The sequence below is a fragment of the Salmo salar genome, chromosome ssa12, assembly GCF_905237065.1.
Source record: "Salmo salar chromosome ssa12, Ssal_v3.1, whole genome shotgun sequence".
NCBI classification, from domain to species: Eukaryota; Metazoa; Chordata; class Actinopteri; order Salmoniformes; family Salmonidae; genus Salmo; species Salmo salar.
In genome coordinates this window covers 91,838,299-91,865,083 of record NC_059453.1, presented here as the reverse complement: position 1 = coordinate 91,865,083, position 26,785 = coordinate 91,838,299, and the positions used below count along the sequence as shown (strand labels likewise).

General features: G+C 43.0%; 1 protein-coding gene across 2 annotated transcripts in view; it reads right to left on the bottom strand.

The window, feature by feature from the left end:
• The window catches only part of soat2 (sterol O-acyltransferase 2), a 32,249-nt gene extending 8,229 nt beyond the window's left edge, over nt 1-24,020 (bottom strand). The window contains exons 1-10 of one of the 2 annotated variants that reach the window (XM_045691935.1): nt 23,711-24,020; nt 18,326-18,484; nt 18,146-18,192; nt 17,831-17,982; nt 16,140-16,193; nt 14,660-14,767; nt 12,094-12,376; nt 7,760-7,835; nt 5,581-5,726; nt 4,923-5,052 (exon numbers count right to left, since the gene is read on the bottom strand). In XM_045691935.1, the coding sequence (XP_045547891.1) occupies nt 4,923-5,052; nt 5,581-5,726; nt 7,760-7,835; nt 12,094-12,376; nt 14,660-14,767; nt 16,140-16,193; nt 17,831-17,982; nt 18,146-18,192; nt 18,326-18,428 (1,099 nt within the window). In that variant the 5' untranslated portion in view covers nt 18,429-18,484; nt 23,711-24,020. Of the gene's footprint in view, nt 1-4,922; nt 5,053-5,580; nt 5,727-7,759; nt 7,836-12,093; nt 12,377-14,659; nt 14,768-16,139; nt 16,194-17,830; nt 17,983-18,145; nt 18,193-18,307; nt 18,485-23,710 lie in introns of both variants that reach the window. The other variant, XM_045691934.1, reaches the window with a different exon arrangement.
• Between the last annotated feature and the right edge of the window lie 2,765 nt (nt 24,021-26,785).

Here is a 26,785-nt window from a genome sequence, read left to right as displayed (position 1 = left end):
GAGAGAAGGTGGAGAGGGAGGATGGGGGGAGAGAGAGAGAAGGTGGAGAGGGAGGATGGGGAGAGGAGGAGAGAGAAGGTGGAGAGGGAGGATGGGGGAGAGAGAGAAGGTGGAGAGGGAGGATGGGGGAGAGTGAGAGAAGGTGGAGAGGGAGGATGGGGGAGAGAGAGAAGGTGGAGAGGGAGGATGGGGAGAGAGAGAAGGTGGAGAGGGAGTATGGGGAGAGGAGGAGAGAGAAGGTGGAGAGGGAGGATGGGGAGAGGAGGAGAGAGAAGGTGGAGAGGGAGGATGGGGAGAGGAGAGAGAGAAGGTGGAGAGGGAGGATGGGGGAGAGAGAGAGAGAAGGTGGAGAGGGAGGATGGGGGAGAGAGAGAAGGGGGAGAGGGAGGATGGGGGAGAGAGAGAAGGTGGAGAGGGAGTATGGGGAGAGGAGGAGAGAGAAGGTGGAGAGGGAGGATGGGGGAGAGGAGGAGAGAGAAGGTGGAGAGGGAGGATGGGGGAGAGGAGGAGAGAGAAGGTGGAGAGGGAGGATGGGGAGAGGAGGAGAGAGAAGGTGGAGAGGGAGGATGGGGAGAGGAGGAGAGAGAAGGTGGAGAGGGAGGATGGGGAGAGGAGGAGAGAGAAGGTGGAGAGGGAGGATGGGGAGAGGAGGAGAGAGAAGGTGGAGAGGGAGGATGGGGAGAGGAGGAGAGAGAGTGGAGAGGGAGGATGAGGAGAGAGTGGAGAGGGAGGATGGGGAGAGGAGGAGAGAGAAGGTGGAGAGGGATGATGGGGAGAGGAGGAGAGAGAAGGTGGAGAGGGAGGATGGGGAGAGGAGGAGAGAGAAGGTGGAGAGGGAGGATGGGGGAGAGAGAGAGAGATTTACCACCGCTCTACCAGAACATACTCCAGTAACTCAACTTATCTGACTTGTCCACTTACCTCACAGTAAGAAACTCGACAACCTACTGACACATCGGGTCACAACCATAAACTCAGAGGTTGTATTGGTATTATTATCCCATTAATGCTAGTTCCTGTCACAGCCTAGGGAATAGACTGGAGACACCATAGATAAAGAACAGTGTGTTATCTCTCTGGGAGACAAACCTCCCTGTCGTTCATAGTAAATAGATCACCTGTAGATCTATAGAATCGCGCTGCAATGTAGAGCAGCCGCTTTTACTTTTTTTGGCGATGATGATCCTATGACCTGAAAAGAGCTTCTGAACATCAGAACAGAGGACGTACTGCTCACCCCGGACCAGGCCCTGATCCCAGAGACTCGGAAAAGATAACAGGCGACGTGTGAGAGGCCGACGTGCCGGCACCCTGACAAAACTACATCGGCAAGGACATAAAACTGCCTCTAGCCTCCGTTCTACTGGCGAACGTACAATCACCGGAGAAAAAACTGGACGAGCTCCGTTCGAGACTATCCTATCAACGAGACCTGAAGGACTATAATATTTTATGTTTCACGGAGTTGTGGCTGAACAAGGACATGGATAATTTACATCTAGCTGATTTTTCTATGCATCGGCAGGACAGAATGGCAGCGTCGGGTAAACTCGAGGGGAAGAGTGTGTCTCTTTGTTAACAACAGCTGGTGCGCGATCTCTAATATCAAGGTACCGCTCGCCTGAGGTAGAGTACCTCATGATAAGCTGTAGACCGTACTATTTACCAAGAGAGTTTTCATCTATATTATTTGTAGCTGTCTATTTACCGCCGCAGACCGATGCTGGCACTAAGACCTCCCTCAACGAGCTGTAGAAGGCCATAAGCAAACAGGAAAATGTTCATCCAGAAGCGGCGCTCCTAGCGGACGGTGATTTTTAGGCAGAAAAACTGAAATCCCTTTTACCTCATTTCTACCAGCATATCAACTGTGCAACTAGAGGCGAAAAAACTAGATCAGCTTTACTCCACACACAGAAATGCATAGAAAGCTCTGCCTCGCTCTTCATTGGGCAAATCGTTTATTTAAATTTTATTTTACCTTAATTTAACTAGGCAAGTCAGTTAAGAACAAATTGTTATTTACAATGAAGGACTACCCCGGCCAAACCCTAACCAGAACGACACTGGGCCAATTGTGCGCTTCCCTATGGGACTCCCAATCACAGTCGGTTGTGATACAGCCTGGAATCGAACCAGGGTCTGTAGTAACGCCTCTAGCATTGAGATGTAGTGCCTTGTACCTCTATCCTCCTGATTCCTGCTTACAAGCAAAAACTTAAACCGGAAGTAACAGTGACGCTCTCAAGGCAGAAGTGGTCTGATAAAGCGAATGCAAAGCTACAGGACTGTTTTGCTAGTACAGACTGGAACATGTTCCATCCGATGGCATTAAGGAGTTTACCTCATCAGTAACAGAGTTCATGAATAAGTCCCCACAGTGACCGTACGTACATTGCCCAACCAGAAGCCATAGATTACAGGCAACATCCGCACTGAGCTAAAGGCTAGAGCTGATTACCGGACGTGAACTCAGACCGTGCACTGACCAGCTGACAAGTGTCTTCACTGACATTTTCAACCTCTCCCTGACACAGTCTGTAATACCTACTTGTTTCAAGCAGACCACCATAGTCCCTGTGCCCATGAACGCCAAGGTAGCCTGTCTAAATGACTGCTGCCCCATACCACTCACATCTCTAGCCATGAAAACATTGAAAGGCTGGTGATGGCTCACATCAACACCATCATCCCAAACACCCTGGACCCACTCCAATTCACATACCGCCCCAACAGATCCACAGATGATGCAATTTCTATTGCACTCCACACACTGCCCTTTCCCACCTGGACAAGAGGAACACCTACGTGAGGATGCTGTTCATTGAATTAGGCTCAGCATTCAACAACATAGTGCCCTCCAAGCTCATCACTACGCTAAGGACCCTGGGACTGAACACTTCCCTCTGCAACTGGATCCTGGACTTCCTGACGGGCCTCCCCCAGGTGGTGAGGGTAGGCAACAAAACATCCACCTCGCTCACCCTCAACACGGGGGCCCCTCAGGGGTGTGTGCTTGGTCCCCTCCTGTACTCCCTGTTCACGCACGACTGTGTGGACAGCACGACTCCATTGCCACCATTAAGTTTGCCAACGACTTGACGGTGGTAAGCCTGATCACCAACGACGATGAGACAGCCTATAGGGAGGAGAACGGAGACCTGGCAGTGTGGCGCCAGAACAACAACCTCTCCCTCAACGTCAGCAAGACAAAGAAGCTGATCATGGACTACTAGGAAACGGAGGGCCGAGCATGCCCCAATTCACATCAATGGGGCTGTAGTGGAGCAAGTTCCTCTTTGTCCACATCACTAAGGATCAATTATGGTCCACACACACCAACACAGTCGTGAAGAGGGCACGATAACGCCTCTTCCCCCTCAGGAGGCTGAAAAGATTTGGCATGGGACCTCAGATCCTCAAAAAGTTCTGCAGCTGCACCATTGAGAGAATCTTGACTGGTTGCATCACCGCCTGGTATGACAACTGCTCGGCCTCCAACCGCAAGGCGCTACAGAGGGTAGTGCGTACGGCCCAGTACATCATTGGGGCCGAGCTCCCTGCCACCCAGGACCTCTATACCAGGCGGTGTCAGAGGGAGGCCCTAAAAGTTGTCAAAGACTCCAGCCACCCAAGTCATAGACTGTTCTCTTTGCTACCGCACGGCAAGTGGTACCAATGCACCAATCTGGAACCAACAGGACCCTGAACAGCTTCTACCCCCCAAGCCATAAGACTGATAAATAGTTAGTCCGGGTAACTATTTTGTTAACTATTTAACTATCTGCATTGACCCATTTTCCACACATTTTTTGGACTCATCACATACGCTGCAGCTACTGTTTATTATCTGTCACTTTATTCTTAGTTATATATACATATCTACCTCAATTACCTCGTACCCCTACACATCAACTCAGTACTGGTACCCCTTGTATATAGCCAAGTTATAGTTACACATTGTTTATTTATCATCACTTTATTATTAAGTGTTTCATTTTCTATCATTTCTCTGTTTTCTTTCTCTCTCCATTGTTGGTAAGGGTCCGTACATATTTCACTGTTCGTCTAGACCTGTTGTTCACAAAGTATGTGACAAATCCATTTAGATTTGATCTTCAACCTCTAGCCTAACAAACTAGAACTTTGTCAGTAAGCCTTCTGTCTAGTACATTCTGTCTAGTACATTCTGTCTAGTACATTCTGTCAGTAAGCCTTCTGTCTAGTACATTCTGTCTAGTACATTCTGTCTAGTACATTCTGTCTAGTACATTCTGTCTAGTACATTCTGTCTAGTACATTCTGTCTAGTACATTCTGTCTAGTACATTCTGTCAGTAAGCCTTCTGTCTAGTACATTCTGTCTAGTACATTCTGTCAGTAAGCCTTCTGTCTAGTACATTCTGTCAGTAAGCCTTCTGTCTAGTACATTCTGTCTAGTACATTCTGTCTAGTACATTCTGGGTCCTACTCCCTGATAAGTTCACATTGGATAAGGTTGCCGTCAAAGATCTTTCCTCCTTAAATAAAGGTTTAAAAAAGTGCAAACACCATCAGGGCACCACAGTTCACTCTGGGGCTCCCGAGTGGCTCAGCGGTCTGAGGCTCTGCATCTCAGTGCTTGAGGCGTCACTACAGACAACGTGGTTTGAATCCAGGCTGTATCACAACCGGCTGTGATTGGGACTCCCGTAGGGCGACGCACAATTGGCCGAGCGTCGTCCGGGGTTTGGCCGGTGTAGGCCGTCATTGTAAATAAGAATTTGTTTTTAACTGACTTGCCTAGTTAAATAAAGGTTAAAAAAAATCATAAAAATTCAACACTCCCAATTAGAATACAGGCTACATTCTTCTACTGATGTGGCTTTATATATATATATATATATATATATATATTATACACACATTTGACTGACGAATTACCTGGAAGTGTAGCATGGAACAAGGCCAGAACCAGTGTTCTGGTGCTGAAAGGCGTGTTGCTGTCATTCATGAAGACAGGGATGCACAGTCTCACCAGGATAAAGTAACCATAGAAAAGACAGCCCAGAATCTGTGTGAAGGACAGGAGGGATACAGGTTGAGGATACATGGAAAGTCACCCATGGCAAGCCTGGTACCAGATCTGTTTGTGCGGTCTTGCCAATTCCCATGGCTAACCATGGCAGAGGAATCTGAGTTCAGAGTTCAGAATTATAAAAACAAAAGATACTACACAGTATACACAATAACATACTGTACATACTGATAAGATTAAAGATAACAATACAATTCTAGTATAGCTTGGAGATCTGAACGATACTGGTAGGTCAATGACCTGCTACTGGAACAATACTGACCCACAGGCAGCATTCAACACCTCTACCAACAGAGGGCGAATAAGGGGAGTCTCTCCCTTACTATATAAAGCAAATTGGGCTCTGGAAAAACACTTTACAGTATAAAATCAAATCGATTATTTATTATTAGGCTGAATACGTTCACGGATTATATTCAAAATAGACTAAAACATGAACTGTATATCTACAGCAGACAATACAGACAATCTATCATTAAGATTAGAAGTAGGAAAATAACGCACCTTAGCAAACGTTACGCCAACATAGTTCCATCTAATGTGTGGGTTTCTGGGGTAACACTCTCTGTAGATGAGGGTGGGAGCAAAGAGGAAATAGAGGTAGCTCGAGAACGTTGGGAACCTGGGAAACTCTCCCCTGGGACCCTCTCCTGAGAAACACAATGATGTCATTAGTCAGGCAGTATTGTCTGTTGAGGTGATGTCATATATAAGTGATGTCATATCAATATAGGGCTTAGTTTATCTTGGTCAGGCCACATGGTCAGGAAAAAAATCCTGGCACTAAGGTTCTACTGTATATGCCACCTCTATAAACACTTTAGACAAGGTTCTGAGGTTCAATATGTCAGCTCTATAAACACTTTAGACAAGGTTCTATGTGTCACCTCTATAAACACTTTATACAAGGTTCTATATGTCACCTCTATAAACACTTTAGACAAGGTTCTATATGTCACCTCTATAAACACTTTAGACAAGGTTCTGAGGTTCTATATGTCACCTCTATAAATACTTTAGACAAGGTTCTGATGTTCTATATGTCACCTTTATAAACACTTTAGACAAGGTTCTGAGGTTCTATATGTCACCTCTATCAACACTTTAGACAAGGTTCTGAGGTTCTATATGTCACCTTTATAAACACTTTAGACAAGGTTCTGAGGTTCTATATGTCAGCTCTATAGACACTTTAGACAAGGTTCTATATGTCACCTCTATAAACACTTTAGACAAGGTTCTGATGTTCTATCTGTCACCTTTATAAACACTTTAGACAAGGGTCTGAGGTTCTATAGGTCACCTCTATAAACACTTTAGACAAGGTTCTATATGTCACCTCTATAAACACTTTAGACAAGGTTCTGATGTTCTATCTGTCACCTCTATAAAGACTTTAGACAAGGTTCTGAGGTTCTATATGCCACCTATATAAACACTTTAGACAAGGTTCTGAGGTTCTATATGTCACCTCTATAAACACTTTAGACAAGGTTCTGAGGTTCTATATGTCACCTCTATAAAGACTTTAGACAAGGTTCTGAGGTTCTATATGCCACCTATATAAACACTTTAGACAAGGTTCTGAGGTTCTATATGTCACCTCTATAAACACTTTAGAAAAGGTTCTGAGATTCTATATGTCACCTCTATAAACACTTTAGACAAGGTTCTGAGGTTCTATATGTCACCTCTATAAACACTTTAGACAAGGTTCTGAGGTTCTATATGTCACCTCTATAGACACTTTAGACAAGGTTCTATATGTCACCTCTATAAACACTTTAGACAAGGTTCTGAGGTTCTATAAGTCACCTCTATAAACACTTTAGACAAGGTTCTATATGTCACCTCTATAAACACTTTAGACAAGGTTCTGAGGTTCTATATGTCACCTCTATAAAGACTTTAGACAAGGTTCTGAGGTTCTATATGCCACCTATATAAACACTTTAGACAAGGTTCTGAGGTTCTATATGTCAGCTCTATAAACACTTTAGACAAGGTTCTGAGATTCTATATGTCAGCTCTATAAACACTTTAGACAAGGTTCTGAGGTTCTATATGTCACCTCTATAAACACTTTAGACAAGGTTCTGAGGTTCTATATGTCACCTCTATAAACACTTTAGACAAGGTTCTGAGGTTCTATATGTCAGCTCTATAAACACTTTAGACAACGTTCTGAGATTCTATATGTCACCTCTATAAACACTTTAGACAAGGTTCTGAGGTTCTATATGTCACCTCTATAAACACTTTAGACAACGTTCTGAGGTTCTATATGTCAGCTCTATAAACACTTTAGACAAGGTTCTGAGGTTCTATATGTCACCTCTATAAACACTTTAGACAACGTTTTGAGGTTCTATATGTCAGCTCTATAAACACTTTAGACAAGGTTCTGAGATTCTATATGTCACCTCTATAAACACTTTAGACAAGGTTCTGAGGTTCTATATGTCACCTCTATAAACACTTTAGACAAGGTTCTGAGGTTCTATATGCCACCTCTATAAACACTTTAGACAAGGTTCTGAGGTTCTGACACTACAATGACAGTTTGACTCATCATGGTCAGTTGAATGCACTGAATATCTCCAATATAAATGTAATTGTCATTGGGTGGTTGTTTCTGTGCCATTACATAAATGATATTATATTACATTTATATTATCCTTACCTTCCTTTGTCTTGTGTTTTAGGATGACTGGGACATTTTCTCGGATGAAAGAGTAGCTTTTCATCAGGAAACGGATCTGAACAGGGGAGAGAGACAACACGTAAACGTTATACAAGGCAAATGGAGCCAGCTAAGGCAATTAAACAAATCAATCGTGACAAATGAATGACTGTAACTTGTTACATTGACATCCACACCTTAGATGAATCAAGGGATTGGAATAGAATTGTCCTTGTGAGAGTTATTGCCAGACCTGGGTTCAAATAGTTTTTGAAATCTTTCAAATACTTTTAGCCTTTTCTTTAGCCTGCCTGGAGAGCCAGATAAACAGGGCTGATCTTTTGTAACGATTCGATTGGTTCCCTTGCACCAGTTAATGTCAATCAAGTTCAGTTAAATTATTTGAAATGATTTCAAATAGTATTTGAACCCAGGTTTGGTTACTGCATCCAAAGTCTCATTTGTTCTCCTGCCAATTCTAAAAAGGACTCTATAAAAAAAGATAACAAATGACCAAGCTAGTCATCCAGCGGATTTATTAAATCAACCTTTCTTTATTGACAATGTCAGCGTGGAGATAAGAGGAGCAGGGCAGAGATGGGACGAGTCCAATCCAGTTAAATATAAACACTGTCACAACAAGCAGCGATGGGACGAGTCCAATCCAGTTAAATATAAACACTGTCACAACAAGCAGCGATGGGACGAGTCCAACCCAGTTAAATATAAACACTGTCACAACAAGCAGCGATGGGACGAGTCCAACCCAGTTAAACATAAACACTGTCACAACAAGCAGCGATGGGACGAGTCCAATCCAGATAAATATAAACACTGTCACAACAAGCAGCGATGGGACGAGTCCAACCCAGTTAAATATAAACACTGTCACAACAAGCAGCGATGGGACGAGTCCAATCCAGTTAAATATAAACACTGTCACAACAAGCAGCGATGGGACGAGTCCAACCCAGTTAAATATAAACACTGTCACAACAAGCAGCGATGGGACGAGTCCAACCCAGTTAAACATAAACACTGTCACAACAAGCAGCGATGGGACGAGTCCAATCCAGTTAAATATAAACACTGTCACAACAAGCAGCGATGGGACGAGTCCAATCCAGTTAAATATAAACACTGTCACAACAAGCAGCGATGGGACGAGTCCAATCCAGTTAAATATAAACACTGTCACAACAAGCAGCGATGGGACGAGTCCAATCCAGATAAATATAAACACTGTCACAACAAGCAGCGATGGGACGAGTCCAATCCAGTTAAATATAAACACTGTCACAACAAGCAGCGATGGGACGAGTCCAATCCAGTTAAATATAAACACTGTCACAACAAGCAGCGATGGGACGAGTCCAATCCAGTTAAATATAAACACTGTCACAACAAGCAGCGATGGGACGAGTCCAATCCAGTTAAATATAAACACTGTCACAACAAGCAGCGATGGGACGAGTCCAATCCAGTTAAATATAAACACTGTCACAACAAGCAGCGATGGGACGAGTCCAATCCAGTTAAATATAAACACTGTCACAACAAGCAGCGATGGGACGAGTCCAATCCAGTTAAATATAAACACTGTCACAACAAGCAGCGATGGGACGAGTCCAATCCAGTTAAATATAAACACTGTCACAACAAGCAGCGATGGGACGAGTCCAATCCAGTTAAATATAAACACTGTCACAACAAGCAGCGATGGGACGAGTCCAATCCAGTTAAATATAAACACTGTCACAACAAGCAGCGATGGGACGAGTCCAATCCAGTTAAATATAAACACTGTCACAACAAGCAGCGATGGGACGAGTCCAATCCAGTTAAATATAAACACTGTCACAACAAGCAGCGATGGGACGAGTCCAATCCAGTTAAATATAAACACTGTCACAACAAGCAGCGATGGGACGAGTCCAATCCAGTTAAATATAAACACTGTCACAACAAGCAGCGATGGGACGAGTCCAATCCAGTTAAATATAAACACTGTCACAACAAGCAGCGATGGGACGAGTCCAATCCAGTTAAATATAAACACTGTCACAACAAGCAGCGATGGGACGAGTCCAATCCAGTTAAATATAAACACTGTCACAACAAGCAGCGATGGGACGAGTCCAATCCAGTTAAATATAAACACTGTCACAACAAGCAGCGATGGGACGAGTCCAACCCAGTTAAATATAAACACTGTCACAACAAGCAGCGATGGGACGAGTCCAATCCAGATAAATATAAACACTGTCACAACAAGCAGCGATGGGACGAGTCCAATCCAGTTAAATATAAACACTGTCACAACAAGCAGCGATGGGACGAGTCCAACCCAGTTAAATATAAACACTGTCACAACAAGCAGCGATGGGACGAGTCCAACCCAGTTAAATATAAACACTGTCACAACAAGCAGCGATGGGACGAGTCCAATCCAGTTAAATATAAACACTGTCACAACAAGCAGCGATGGGACGAGTCCAATCCAGTTAAATATAAACACTGTCACAACAAGCAGCGATGGGACGAGTCCAATCCAGTTAAATATAAACACTGTCACAACAAGCAGCGATGGGACGAGTCCAACCCAGTTAAATATAAACACTGTCACAACAAGCAGCGATGGGACGAGTCCAACCCAGTTAAATATAAACACTGTCACAACAAGCAGCGATGGGACGAGTCCAATCCAGTTAAATATAAACACTGTCACAACAAGCAGCGATGGGACGAGTCCAATCCAGTTAAATATAAACACTGTCACAACAAGCAGCGATGGGACGAGTCCAATCCAGTTAAATATAAACACTGTCACAACAAGCAGCGATGGGACGAGTCCAACCCAGTTAAACATAAACACTGTCACAACAAGCAGCGATGGGACGAGTCCAATCCAGTTAAACATAAACACTGTCACAACAAGCAGCGATGGGACGAGTCCAACCCAGTTAAATATAAACACTGTCACAACAAGCAGCGATGGGACGAGTCCAATCCAGATAAATATAAACACTGTCACAACAAGCAGCGATGGGACGAGTCCAAACAGGATCAGTTCTCTACTTTGACTCGTATAATATGAGATGTTGTTGATGCTCGTGTCTATATTCATCACTGTCTTTACCTAGTTACTAAACTTTCCACTATCAGACAAATCTCCACCATACACGCCTATCAGACAGATCTCCACCATACACCCCTATCAGACAGATCTCCACCATACACCACTATCAGACAGATCTCCACCACACACCCCTATCAGACAGATCTCCACCACACACCCCTATCAGACAGATCTCCACCATACACCACTATCAGACAGATCTCCACCACACACCCCTATCAGACAGATCTCCACCATACACCACTATCAGACAGATCTCCACCATATACCCCTATCAGACAGATCTCCACCACACACCCCTATCAGACAGATCTCCACCATACACCCCTATCAGACAGATCTCCACCATACACCCCTATCAGACAGATCTCCACCATACACCCCTATCAGACAGATCTCCACCATACACCCCTATCAGACAGATCTCCACCATACACCCCTATCAGACAGATCTCCACCATACACCCCTATCAGACAGATCTCCACCATACACCCCTATCAGACAGATCTCCACCATACACCCCTATCAGACAGATCTCCACCATACACCCCTATCAGACAGATCTCCACCATATACCCCTATCAGACAGATCTCCACCATACACCCCTATCAGACAGATCTCCACCATACACCCCTATCAGACAGATCTCCACCATACACCACTATCAGACAGATCTCCACCATACACCCCTATCAGACAGATCTCCACCATACACCCCTATCAGACAGATCTCCACCATACACCCCTATCAGACAGATCTCCAACATACACCACTATCAGACAAATCTCCACCATACACCCCTATCAGACAGATCTCCACCATACACCCCTATCAGACAGATCTCCAACATACACCACTATCAGACAGATCTCCACCATACACCCCTATCAGACAGATCTCCACCATACACGCCTATCAGACAGATCTCCACCACACACCCCTATCAGACAGATCTCCACCACACACCACTATCAGACAGATCTCCACCATACACCCCTATCAGACAGATCTCCAACATACACCCCTATCAGACAGATCTCCACCACACACCCCTATCAGACAGATCTCCACCACACACCACTATCAGACAGATCTCCACCACACAGCACTGTAGGTACACACATCCATCCATACCTCTTCGAGTAATTCCAAATTATATAGTGTTGACTTTACTATACAATGTTATCCATACCTGTTCCAGTATGATGATGAATCGTGAGGCTGGAGGCAGCTGGTAGTGAAAGACCACGTATATAGGGAGAACCCCCAGTACAGCGGCCTGCAAGGCGGAGAGCACCAGCCCAGCGCCCACCGACAGTACCCCCTGTACCGGGCTGCGATGGTAGAGAGTCCCCCAGAGAGCCAGGGCATAGTAGGGCACGGCCAACGTGTAGCTGAACATCAACAGCCAGGCCAAAGCTACTATATGTAGTTTCCCAAAGGCATAGGACAACAGGTCAAACTCCAGCACCAGTCTGGGGATAGAATTGAATAGAATATATTGAAATGTAATATAATGGATGCTTCAAAAACCTTAGTAAAGTCTGAAGCTTATCGTATGCTTCCCAGTCTAAACCTTTGTCTGTGATTGGTCAACAGTACTACTCCTAGTTAGGAGCGGGAACGTGAAGTGTTTGTTGTCATTCCACAAGAGATGCTAAGTTTTTTATGCATTTTTTTTTAACTTGAGATATACTACACTAAACATCTTAGTTAGATGTAAAATTGCCAGATTAAGACCTCCTCGGTAAAAAAACATAAACAACTATTGACAGATTTCTTGATTTATCTTAGATTAATTCAGACTATTTTGAGGAAGTCTTTCTGGCTATGATGTCGCTACAGTGGCTCAAGAGGGACAAACAACAGTAATATTGCTGTGTTTCAAGCGAAGGTCTTTAGGGAGTATGCGATCACAGGCGGTCGCTTCGACCTAGACGAGTTCTGCTAGGAGCAAACCCAACCTGTGTATGCGGACGCCTTTACCATTCTTGAAAAGTAACACTAAAAGTGTGTGCGGTGTGTCAGAGTTTCCTTGGAATCTCAGCAGCAGCAGAAACTTCCTGAAGGTAGAATGGAACTGTCTAGGCAGGCAGGTGGTGAGGTGGCATGAAGGGAGACAGAGGAAGATAGAAGGATGAAGGAAGACAGAAGATGAGAGGAGGAGGAGGAGGAGGAGAATGAAGGGAGACAGAGAAATAGGGCAGGAGGATGGATCAAGGGAGACAGCATCATCCCGAATACCCTAGACCAAATCCAATTTACATACTGCCCCAACAGATCCACAATCTCAATCGCACGCCACGCTGCCCTTTCCCACCTGGACAAAAGGAACACCTATGTGAGAACGCTATTCATTGACTACAGCTCAGCGTTCAACACCATAGTGCCGGGGCATGCTCATCACTATGCTAAGGACCCTGGGACTAAACACCTCCCTCTGTAACTGGATCCTGGACTTCCTGATGGGCCACCCCCAGGTGGTAAGGGTAGGCAACAACACGTCTGCCACGATGATCCTCAACACTGGGGCCCCTCAGGGGTGCGTGTTTAGTCCCCTCCTGTACTCCCTGTTCACCCACGACTGCGTGGCCAAACACAACTCCAACACCATCCTTAAGTTTGCTGACGACACAACAGTGGTAGGCCTGATTACCGACAACGATGAGACAGTCTATAGGGAGGAGGTCAGAGACCTGGCAGTGTGGTGCCAGGACAACAACCTTTCCCTCAATGTGAGCAAGACAAAGGAGCTGATCGTGGACTACAGGAAAAGGCGGGCCGAACAGGCCCCCATTAACATCGACGGGGCTGTAGTGGAGCGGGAAGAGAGTTTCAAGTTCGTTGGTGTCCACATCACCAACGAACTGTCATGGTCCAAACTCACCAAGACAGTTGTGAAGAGGGCATGACAAAGCCTATTCCCCCTCAGGAGACTGAAAAGATTTGGCATGGGTCCCCAGATCCTCAAAAAGTTCTACAGCTGCACCATCGAGAGCATCCTGACCGATTGCATCACCGCCTGGTATGGCAACTGCTCGGCATCTGACCATAAGGTGCTACAGAGGGTGGTGCATACGGCCCAGTACGTCACTGGGGCCAAACTTCCTGCCATCCATAACCTATATACTAGGCGTGTCAGAGGAAAGCCCAAAAAATTGTCAAAGACTCCTAGCCACAAAGCCCCCCACCCATTTGTTATTTACACTGCTGCTACTCTGTTTATTATCTATACATAGTCACTTTACCTACTACAAATTACCTCGACTAACCTGTACCCCCGCACATTGACTCGGTACCGGTAACCCCTGTATATAGTCTCGTTATTGTTATTTTATTGTGTTACTTTTTATTATTTTTGACTTTAGTTCCTTTGGTAAATATTTTCTTAACTCTTTCATGAACTGCATTGTTGGTTAAGGGCTTGTAAGTAAGCATTTCACGGTAAGATCTACACCTGTTGTATTTGGCGCATGAGACAAATAAAGTTCAATTTGATTTGATTTAATATGTGAAACTTACTCCTTAGCCTGATGTGTCCCCGATTGCGTCAACGAATAGCTAGGTTTTTGCGTGACGCGACTGGTAAGACGCTTCGGGAGGGCGGTCACACTTGCTTGCAAGGCAGCGGTCCTGTGTTTGAGCCTCGGTGTGAGCTGAATCAGGAGAAAGGGCAACCCGCTAAGCAAGCAGCGTGACGTCATTTCCGTACGCACGCACCCACACACACATGCAAACACACACACACACACACACACCTGCCCTGGTCGATGTAGTCCACAGCCAGTGTACTGATGATGAAGAGGAAGAGCACTGAGATGAACATGTGGTAGATGGTCCGAATGTGGTTGATCTCGAACAGATCACTGTGGAGGAACACACACAGGATTCATCTAACTAGCATATACAGTATTACATTATTCTGACAGGATTCAGCTCAAACAGCTCAAACAAACAAACACAGGACACTAGACAGGAAATGAATGTTTTGTCCAGCAGAGAGGATGTACTGTCCATACACGACACCATTGATTGATTAATACAATGGTGTTGCATGATAGCACAATATTGTGTCATGTGAACAGTACATCCTCTCTAGTGGAACGTGTACAAAACATTAAGTTCATGTCTCGTGTCCTGTGTTTGAGCCGTTTGAGATTAATCCCATCATACAATGGTGTTGCATGATAGATAAGCTTACTTAGAGTACACACACTAGGTAAACTTAAACTAGAGGTACAATAAACTAATCCACAATGACAAGTTAAAGAGGATTCATATGTAAATACATGATGGACCTACATTATAATATAGCTAATGGATCAGGACCAGTCCCACTCATAACTGAATAGAATGAACTAACTACCTAAACATCTGTTTAAATCAATTCAATGAACTAACTACCTGAACGTCTGTTTAAATCAATTCAATGAACTAACTACCTGAACGTCTGTTTAAATCAATTCAATGAACTAACTACCTAAACGTCTGTTTAAATCAATTCAATGAACTAACTACCTGAACGTCTGTTTAAATCAATTCAATGAACTAACTACCTAAACGTCTGTTTAAATCAATTCAATGAACTAACTACCTGAACGTCTGTTTAAATCAATTCAATGAACTAACTACCTGAACGTCTGTTTAAATCAATTCAATGAACTAACTACCTAAACGTCTGTTTAAATCAATTCAATGAACTAACTACCTAAACATCTGTTTAAATCAATTCAATGAACTAACTACCTAAACGTCTGTTTAAATCAATTCAATGAACTAACTACCTAAACGTCTGTTTAAATCAATTCAATGAACTAACTACCTAAACGTCTGTTTAAATCAATTCAATGAACTAACTACCTAAACGTCTGTTTAAATCAATTCAATGAACTAACTACCTGAACGTCTGTTTAAATCAATTCAATGAACTAACTACCTAAACGTCTGTTTAAATCAATTCAATGAACTAACTACCTAAACGTCTGTTTAAATCAATTCAATGAACTAACTACCTGAACGTCTGTTTAAATCAATTCAATGAACTAACTACCTGAACGTCTGTTTAAATCAATTCAATGAACTAACTACCTAAACATCTGTTTAAATCAATTCAATGAACTAACTACCTAAACGTCTGTTTAAATCAATTCAATGAACTAACTACCTAAACGTCTGTTTAAATCAATTCAATGAACTAACTCCAGAATGTTTATGTTTAAATCAATTAAATGAACTAACTCCAGAATGGAACGTCTGTCCATAAATACTTTTCCATCCTTTTCCGTGTGGGTTCTGAAATGAATAAAGAAGTTGAAATCAACATGAGAAGATCAACAGCTATAGTCACTTTCATACAAACATCTACAGGTACCTTCATGGACATAGCAGGGAGTTGACTAGGAGAAACTGGGCCCTACCTCACACATAGATTCTGAACTGTGTGTTGTCATCCATACAACATGGTACAGTACAGTATGGTACATTACAGTACAGTATGGTACAGTACAGTATGGTACATTACAGTATAGTATGGTACAGTACAGTATGGTACATTACAGTACAGTATGGTACAGTACAGTATGGTACAGTACAGTATAGTACAGTACAGTACAGTATAGTACATTACGGTACAGTACAGTATGGTACATTACAGTACAGTATGGTACAGTATAGTACATTACAGTACAGTATAGTACAGTACAATATAGTACATTACAGTACAGTATGGTACAGTACAGTACAGTATAGTACAGTACAGTATGGTACAGTACAGTATGGTACAGTACAGTATAGTACAGTACAGTATGGTACAGTACAGTATGGTACATTACAGTACAGTATGGTACAGTACAGTATGGTACATTACAGTACAGTATGGTACAGTACATTATGGTACATTACAGTACAGTATGGTACAGTACAGTATAGTACATTACAGTATAGTACAGTACATTATAGTACATTATAGTACAGTATGGTACATTACAGTACAGTTTAGTACAGTACAGTATAGTACATTACAGTACAGTACAGTATAGTACATTACAGTATAGTGTAGTGTAGTACAGTATAGTACATTATAGTATAGTACATTACAGTACAGTACATTACAGTATAGTATAGTACATTACAGTAGAGTACAGTACAGTGTAGTGTAGTACAGTATAGTACAGTACAGTATAGTACAGTACAGTACAGTGCAGTATAGTACATTACAGTACAGTATAGTACAGTACAGTATAGTGTAGTGCAGTACAGTGTAGTACAGTACAGTGTAGTACATTACAGTATAGTACAGTGTAGTACAGTGTAGTGTAGTACAGTGTAGTACATTACAGTATAGTATAGTACATTACAGTATAGTACATTACAGTACAGTATAGTACATTACAGTATAGTACATTACAGTACAGTATAGTACAGTGTAGTGTAGTGTAGTACAGTACAGTACATTACAGTATAGTACAGTGTAGTGTAGTACAGTACATTACAGTATAGTATAGTACATTACAGTACAGTATAGTACAGTACATTACAGTACATTACAGTACAGTACAGTACATTACAGTACATTACAGTACAGTATAGTACATTACAGTACAGTGTAGTACAGTGTAGTACATTACAGTACAGTGTAGTGTAGTACAGTATAGTACATTACAGTACAGTATAGTACATTACAGTACAGTATAGTACATTACAGTATAGTACATTACAGTATAGTACATTACAGTACAGTATAGTACAGTGTAGTGTAGTACAGTACAGTACATTACAGTATAGTATAGTACATTACAGTATAGTACAGTACAGTACAGTGTAGTGTAGTACAGTATAGTACATTACAGTACAGTATAGTACATTACAGTATAGTACATTACAGTATAGTACATTACAGTACAGTGCAGCATTATCAAAGCTGTCCTAACCTGTGTGAGTTGTCGTTGTTGTTAGTGGCGGTGACGTGGTTGTTGCCATGGTTCCCGTTCTGTGTGAATGTCTGGACAGATTCAGTCAGGGCTTTGTCTAGCAGGTCACTAAGTTGCCCCTGAATCTGGTCCAGCACCTTACTCTTTATTCGCTGCACAGGACACACACACACACACACACACACACACACACACACACACACACACACACACACACACAGAGCGTAGTTTGATAGGTTAGCACATACAGACAGAGTACTTTACTTTGCTTGATAAGTGACATCTAGGTGCAATAAGAGACCTCAGTGTACTGACCTCCACGTGCCTCTTCCACTGTATCAAATCCTCAGCATGCTTCTCCGCTGCATACAGAAATAAACAGTTACGGTAGCTAGCCTACTGGAATATCTATTACATACAGGATGTGATCAATCTGTGATGATGATGATGAGGCCTCTGCGTTGACTAACTCCTCACCATGGTTAGTGACCTCACCACTGGAGACGGCGCTGTTGGCGTTGTTAACGTTTCGGTGCACCAATCTGGTGGCTGTCTCTGTGGCCGTGGTGTCTCCAAGTCTGTTGCTGTCTGTCGTCATGGCACCTCTGGGTCAAGACGCAGGGATGGGTTCTGTTATCGCCCTGCTGGAGGAACCTGTTGGAGAAACACGTTAGAATAGAACATTTGCATGGGTGAAGACCGCACCTGTTACAGACCAAACCCATTGACTGGAATCTCCTATAGCTTTTAATAAAGTGTAGTACTCAAATATAAACACCCTTGTACTTGTAGCCTGCGAATCTTGTGAAAATAAAAAGTTAAAAACCCATATCTAAAGCATAAATAACCAGAAAGAGAAGATAAAGATATAGGGACAGGTCCTACGGGATCCTATCTCTAGCAGTTCTGTACTGTAGTAATCAACATTTTAAAATTAATAGATTTTGTAGACAGTTTAATTATTTCGACCTCCCCTACTGTTCATTGTAAGAGGAAGTGTCAACTCTAATATAGTATTTTAGCTATAATGGGGTATGTTAGCAACTGGATTACTTTTTCTGTTGTAATGCTATTCTACACATTTTTCCATTGAGCTGCCATTTTTTTTGGGGGGGGGCTTATTTGGCATGGAGATGAGAGACAATTTAGTATTTGGGTCCCGTGGTGGCTCAGTTGGTAGAGCATGGTGCTTGCAATGCCAGGGTTGTGGGTTCGATTCCCACGGGGGACAAGTACGGAGAAAAAAAATGTATGAAATGTATGCATTCACTACTGTAAGTCGCTCTGGATAAGAGCGTCTGCTAAATGACTAAAATGTAAATGTATTTTTAAAGCTAATGTGCTCTGAATGGCAATTCATCTTTTCTTTTGTAATTTATTTTAACTGTCTAGCTTTTATTTTATTGTTATTTCTCAAAGATGGTATTATTAAACCATATACAGTGTATATATATAGTTCAATATTATTAAAACATATACAGTATATATATAGTTCAATATCCTTTCTGTATCCTTTCTATCTGGTGTTGATCATAAGTCGACACTGAAACTGTCCTTCCATCACGAAAACAACCATTAGACGGCCCTGTAATTAGCTCCAACGACTGTAATTTCCTCCATGTTAAAGGGACGGTTAGACATTTTGGCAATGAAGCCATTTATATACTTCTCCAGAGTCGGATGAACAGGAACAGCTAGCATGCTAACTGTTCCTGTAGACTTCTAGTCATTGCGCTAATGCTAGTAAGTATTGGCTCCTGAAACTACCTCTAACTTCCTTCGTACTGGACGAAGAGACATAAAAATTGCATCCACAATGGTATTCTGTTGTAACTAGCGATATTCATAAAATAATAATTTTTCACCCCAAAAAATCCCAAACTAATATAAACTGCAGACACCCAGCAGTAACTCCGTGGACCCATAGGGAGACGGTAGAGGAAAGGGAGATGGGAGAGATAAGGGAGATGGGAGAGGAAAGGGAGACGGTAGAGGAAAGGGAGATGGGAGATGGGAGAGGAAAGGGAGATGGGAGAGGAAAGGGAGATGGGAGAGGAAAGGGAGATGGTAGAGGAAAGGGAGATGGGAGAGGAAAGGGAGACGGTAGAGGAAAGGGAGACGGTAGAGGAAAGGGAGATGGTAGAGGAAAGGGAGACGGTAGAGGTAAAGGAGACGGTAGAGGAAAGGGAGATGGTAGAGGAAAAGGAGACGGTGAGGGAGATGGTAGAGGAAAGGGAGACGGGAGAGGAAAAGGAGACGGTAGAGGAAAGGGAGATGGTAGAGGGAGATGGGAGAGGAAAGGGAGATGGTAGAGGAAAGGGAGATGGGAGAGGAAAGAGAGACGGTAGAGGAAAGGGAGATGGGAGAGGGAGATGGGAGACGGTAGAGGAAAAGGAGACGGTAGAGGAAAGGGAGATGGTAGAGGAAAAGGAGACGGTAGAGGGAGATGGTAGAGGAAAGGGAGACGGGAGAGGAAAAGGAGACGGTAGAGGAAAGGGAGATGGTAGAGGAAAAGGAGACGGTAGAGGGAGATGGTAGAGGAAAGGGAGATGGGAGAGGAAAGGGAGATGGTAGAGGAAAAGGAGACGGTAGAGGGAGATGGTAGAGGAAAGGGAGATGGGAGAGGAAAGGGAGATGGGAGAGGAAAGGGAGATGGGAGATGGAGAGGAAAGGGAGACGGTAGAGGAAAGGGAGATGGGAAAGGGAGATGGTAGAGGAAAGGGAGATGGTAGAGGGAGATGGGAGAGGAAAGGGAGATGGTAGAGGAAAGGGAGATGAGAGAGGAAAGGGAGATGGGAGAGGAAAAGGAGATGGGAGAGGGAGATGGTAGAGGGAGATGGGAGAGGAAAGGGAGATGGTAGAGGAAAGGGAGATGGGAGAGGAAAGGGAGATGGGAGAGGAAAGGGAGATGAGAGAGGAAAGGGAGATGGGAGAGGGAGATGGTAGAGGAAAGGGAGATGGGAGAGGAAAGGGAGATGGGAGAGGAAAGGGAGACGGTAGAGGAAGATGGTAGAGGAAAGGGAGACGGTAGAGGGAGATGGGAGAGGAAAGGGAGATGGTAGAGGAAAGGGAGATGGGAGAGGAAAGGGAGATGGGAGAGGAAAAGGAGATGGGAGAGGAAAGGGAGATGGGAGAGGAAAGGGAGATGGGAGAGGGAGATGGGAGAGGAAAAGGAGATGGGAGAGGAAAGGGAGACGGGAGAGGAAAAGGAGACGGGAGAGGAAAGGGAGATGGGAGAGGAAAGGGAGATGGGAGAGGAAAGGGAGATGGGAGAGGAAAGGGAGACGGGAGAGGGAGATGGTAGAGGAAAGATTCACAGGTTTCTTTTCAGAGGGACCGTGTTCCTCATTCCTTTCCTTTGAGGCCCTGTACTGTCTGGACTATCTTTATGGGGGATTGGACTTGTACATAGTTGAGCTCTGTCTTAAGATATGATGATCAGCCTCTGCAGTACAGTAGGGGAGAAAGATACAGAGGGTCTGTCATGACCAATAGTAACCTCAGTTTCACTCTCTATCTCTCTGTTTCTGTCTCTATCGGAGGAAAGATACAGAGGGTCTGTTGTCATGACCAACAGTAACCTCATCGTTCCTTATCCTTCCATTTCTGTTGACCCATTAACTCCCTGTACGGTATGTTCATGGAAGGGTTTAATTTGGAAATAGCACATGAGCTCTGTCTAAAGATATGCTGACAACAGGATTGGAAGAGGGAGATGGTGAACAACCTGTCCATTGTCATCCCAACGGCCCACTGGACAAAAACAAGCCACTACCCTTACAAGTAGTAGCACACGTTTGTTTATCTGTCGTGTTTGATCAGTGTCAGGGTTTACCAGAGGTTATCATCTCGTGTGTTTCCTGCTTTCATTCTCTCCTTCTCTCTCTCTCTCTTCTCTCTCCCTCCCTCCCTCATTCCCAATGTCTCTCTCTCCTCTCTCCCCCATCTCTCTCTCTCTCTCTTTCTCTCCCCTCTCTCCCTATCTCTCCCCCTTTCTCTCTCTCCTCTCTATTTCTCTCCCTCCCCGTCTCTCTCTCCCACCGATGCAATCATTTACTCAATGATTATTTACATGTGAGTCGAGGCTGTTCTTTCATTTTGAACTAATGACAGAATCTGCTGATATGACATTGTAAAGGTCGAAGACATTAAAGTCCAAGGGTTCTATTCAGTCTGTATCGCTGAAGTGTTACACATTCCGCGATAAAAATGTAAAGGTATTTACAGTTGTGCCGACATAAGCAGCGTTTACCGTGAATGCAGGCTCCGCTAAAGTGGGAACATTGCCTTTTAAATTTAAATCTCACTGTAAAACTGAACTTCCGCTATTCGCATTGAATATAGTGTGAAATAGAAGACAGCAATGAAACATGCTTATGGTCACGTTGGAATGAAATGAAGAGGAGTGTTTAACTCTTTCTCTAAATATTCTATACTTGTTGAGTCAATGCCCAGTTGAGTTGAGTCAATGCCCAGTCGAGCCAATGCCCAGTTAAGTTGAGTCAATGCCCAGTTGAGTCGAGTCAATGCCCAGTCGAGCCAATGCCCAGTTAAGTTGAGTCAATGCCCAGTTAAGTTGAGTCAATGCCCAGTTGAGTTGAGTCAATGCCCAGTTGAGTTGAGTCAATGCCCAGTTGAGTTGAGTCAATGCCCAGTTGAGTTGAGTCAATGCCCAGTTGAGTTGAGTCAATGCCCAGTTGAGTTGAGTCAATGCCCAGTTAAGTTGAGTCAATGCCCAGTTAAGTTGAATCAATGCCCAGTTAAGTTGAATCAATGCCCAGTTAAGTTGAATCAATGCCCAGTTAAGTTGAATCAATGCCCAGTTGAGTTGAATCAATGCCCAGTTGAGTTGAATCAATGCCCAGTTGAGTTGAGTCAATGCCCAGTTAAGTTGAATCAATGCCCAGTTAAGTTGAATCAATGCCCAGTTGAGTTGAGTCAATGCCCAGAACTAGAAGACACACAGTAGAAACATTGATGGTCTGTGTCTTCTTTACAGTACATTTAGATGTATTTGTCATTAGACAGTACAGTAGCATCCATCCTTCTCTGGTTGAACTCAAACTACCATCAGATTGTAGCAAATCGTACCGCTAAGATCTTGACCGTCTCTGTCCCTCACCGTAGAGTACTGAAGGTTTGAGATTTTCTGTCATCCAGGCCTACGTCCTGTTATTGCTTTATGTTATTAGATTATCTACCCGAGCTGGAAATGAATAAATATTAACAAGCACCATGTACCTGCTTACCTGTTTCTCAGTCATGTTGTCCTTTCACATACATAGAATATATAGAATGAGCTCTGTGATCTCTAAATTAATCTCTGATCTCTGTGATCTCCAAGGTCATCTCTGATATCTCTGATCTCTAAGGTCATCTCCGATCTCTCTGATCTCTAAGGTCATCTCTGATCTCTCTGATCTCTGAGGTCATCTCTGATCTCTCTGATCTCTAAGGTCATCTCCGATCTCTCTGATCTCTGTGACCTCTAAGGTCATCTCCGATCTCTCTGATCTCTAAGGTCATCTCCGATCTCTGTGATCTCTAAAGTCATCTCTGATCTCTAAGGTCATCTCTGATCTCTCTGATCTCTGAGGTCATCTCTGATCTCTAAGGTCATCTCCGATCTCTGTGATCTCTAAAGTCATCTCTGATCTCTAAGGTCATCTCTGATCTCTCTGATCTCTAAGGTCATCTCTGATCTCTAAGGTCATCTCTGATCGAGCTAAAACCCAAGCGGGATTCCACCAGAGCCATATATAAATATACTGTAAATAATAATATACACTGGGGTCACAGCCAAATAAACATAGCTCTACATACTGTAAATAACATACATTATATTGGGTTCAATTTACAATGACATTGTAGGTTACTCACAGTGTTCTGGTCTCAGGTTCAGGTCTCCCCTGACACAAACAGGCTCCAGGGAGTGATCCTCAGGGAGAAGCAGTGTCGCTGAGTGTCTTGCTGGTGTGTGTGTGAGTCGTGTGTGAACTGTGTCCCTCTCTTACATCAGCTGAAAGGTTGATCTTTGCCCGGCTTGGCTGAGGACCTACCCTTCTCCTGTAGTCACCTGGCTGGCTAGCTGGCCGGCTAGTATATCTAGACCAGAGCTGTATAAGGGTCCACAATGAGACCTGTATATCTAGACCAGAGCTGTATAAGGGTCCACAATGAGACCTGTATATCTAGACTAGAGCTGTATAAGGGTCCACAATGAGACTAGTATATCTAGAACAGAGCTGTATAATCCACTGGTTCTGTGTGTGTGTGTGTGTGTGTGTGTGTGTGTGTGTGTGTGTGTGTGTGTGTGTGTGTGTGTGTGTGTGTGTGTGTGTGTTCGGAGGAAGATGACTGGACAAGTTTTTACAGTACTAAGGAATTATCATCCCATGTATTTTCCCTCTATCTGTTTTCTGCTGTAGTGTCTTTGACCCCGTTGTTATGGCTCCTTTAATTACCCTTTAATGACCTTTTCTCCTAGCTCTACATTCCATGGAGAACTATATTACTATTATCTATTCTGATCAGTGGTCTATTCAATTCTAGATCATTTTTAACATAAAATATACATCTTTACTGTACATTACATGAGTTATATATTGGCTATTAAATGGTTGATGAGCTGTTACATTGTAACTTAATTACAGGAATCTGTTTCCTCTTTACGTGATGTCATATCCTACAGCTTTAAAAACAACGCTATTGGTAGTAATAAAACACGGAGGCCTGACTGTCGTGATGCGGATCATTTTTATGGTAAGACATTACAATAACACGTTTGTTGTTTCTCAGCAGCTACAGGCATGTACTGCATGCACTATCCAGCACACCACAAACAAACTAACAAAACAAACAAAGGCCCGTATATTGACACGTTGTTGTCTTTTTTTCTTTCGTTTATTACTACTGTACACTGTATTTTAGAATAATACCACGATGTACTACAGTCCCCATAATGCATCAGGGATAGGACTAGAACATCTTCAGATTGGTTACAAATCAGACAGACAGACAGACAGACAGACAGACAGATTCACACTCAGTTTCATTCTCAACATCATCATCAACATCATCATCCTCAACATCTTCATCCTCATCAACATCTTCATGAACATCACCTTCATCCTCAACATCATCTTCATCAACATCATCATCATCTCATCCCACATTCCACATGTCTAGACCTATAGTGCAGAGATCCCAGCCACTATCTATCAGTGATGTGTAGTCATGGATACCATAGGAAGCCAGGCTTCCCCAAATATTTGACCAATAAAAAACATTTAAATGTATCTTTCATCTCTCTCTCTCTGTGTTCTCATCATTTTTCGTTTATTCGCAAGTGGCTGAATCTCACCGGAGAAATCATCTGAGCGAGAGGAACAGCGGCCCTCTGTGTAGTCCATGTATCTGATGCTGTCTGGAACAAAAGAGTATGAAGTGTTGCTGCCATAGCATTTGACTGATTGATGCCAGCAAGCATTTGGCCTTCCTTGATAAAAAAAAAAATGAATAAAATAATTAGCCAATCAGCGTTAAGCTGAGCTCAACTGTGGGATGTTCTGGTGCAGCAAACCCCCCAACCAATCAAATCACATTCTAAGAAAAAAGTCATTTTTGTTTCTGGCCTACTTGTGTTGATATCCTGCAGTAGCTAGCTTGCTAAATCAGCCCTTCCCTAAGCCATGGATGGAGATGGGGATTTAGACTTGTGGTTTTGACTTAAATCTCTCTACAGGCCAATGATTATGATGGCGATTCTGATCTAACCATGAATTAATATATTGTACCACTGGCCTGAGACAATTGAAGTTCAAGATGTAGCCTAGTAGGCTCACATTAACTAACTAGCTAACTAGCTAACTAAGCTGGCTCATTGTTGCCCATGCGAGGAAGTTAGCATTCTAGCTAGGTAGCCTATGACAATAACAACTTAAAGAGTACTGTATGACAGAGCCATTGACTGTTTTGCCAAACATGTAAGAGAGGAGGATGGCATTGGAGTTCAACTAAGCATATATAGCCTTGTTGATTTGATGTGAATGTTTCAGTTGAAATGGTGCTGTAATAGCGCCGTCAATACTCTCCTTGTCTTTGTGCTGACTTGCGGTAACTCAGTGGTTCTAAATCAGTAGTTGTTTAGTAAAACTGTCGAAAACATTAACTTGTTGGACCATGTTCCAGGTCATGTAACTGTTTGTGACATGCAATATTTGCTTTGTGGACTTCACCGGACAGATGTTGCTCTCCGAGTTTTGTGATGAAACAAACGTACAGTACCAGCCAAAAGTTTGAACACACCTACTTATTCAAAGGTTTTTTTCTTAATTTTTTACAATTTTCTACATTGTACAATAATAGTGAAGACATCAAAATGATGAAATAACACATATGGAATCATGTAGTAACCAGAAAAGTGTTAAACAAATCAAAATATGTTATATTTTAGATTCTCAAAGTAGCCACCCTTTGCCTTGATGACAGCTTTGCAAACTCGTGGCATTCTCTCAACCAGTTTCATGAGTTAGTCACTTGGAATGCATTTAAATAAACAGGTGTGCCTTGTTAAAAGTTAAATATTGGAATTTATTTCCATCTTAATGCGTTTGAGCCAATCAGTTGTGTTGGCCCTATTTGGTAAAAGACCAAGTCCATATTATGGCAAGAACAGCTCAAATAAGCAAAGAGAAATGACAGACCATCATTGCTTTAAGATATGAAGGTCAGTCAAAGCGGAGTAACATTTCAAGAACTTTGAAAGTTTCTTCAAGCGCAGTCACAAAAAACATTAGGCGCTATGATGAAACTGGCTCTCATGAGGACCGCCACAGGAAAGGAAGACCCAGAGTTACCTCTGCTGCAGAGGATAAGTTCATTAGAGTTAACTGCACCTCAGACTGCAGCTCAAATAAATGCTTCACAAATATCAAACTCAACTGTTCTGAAACC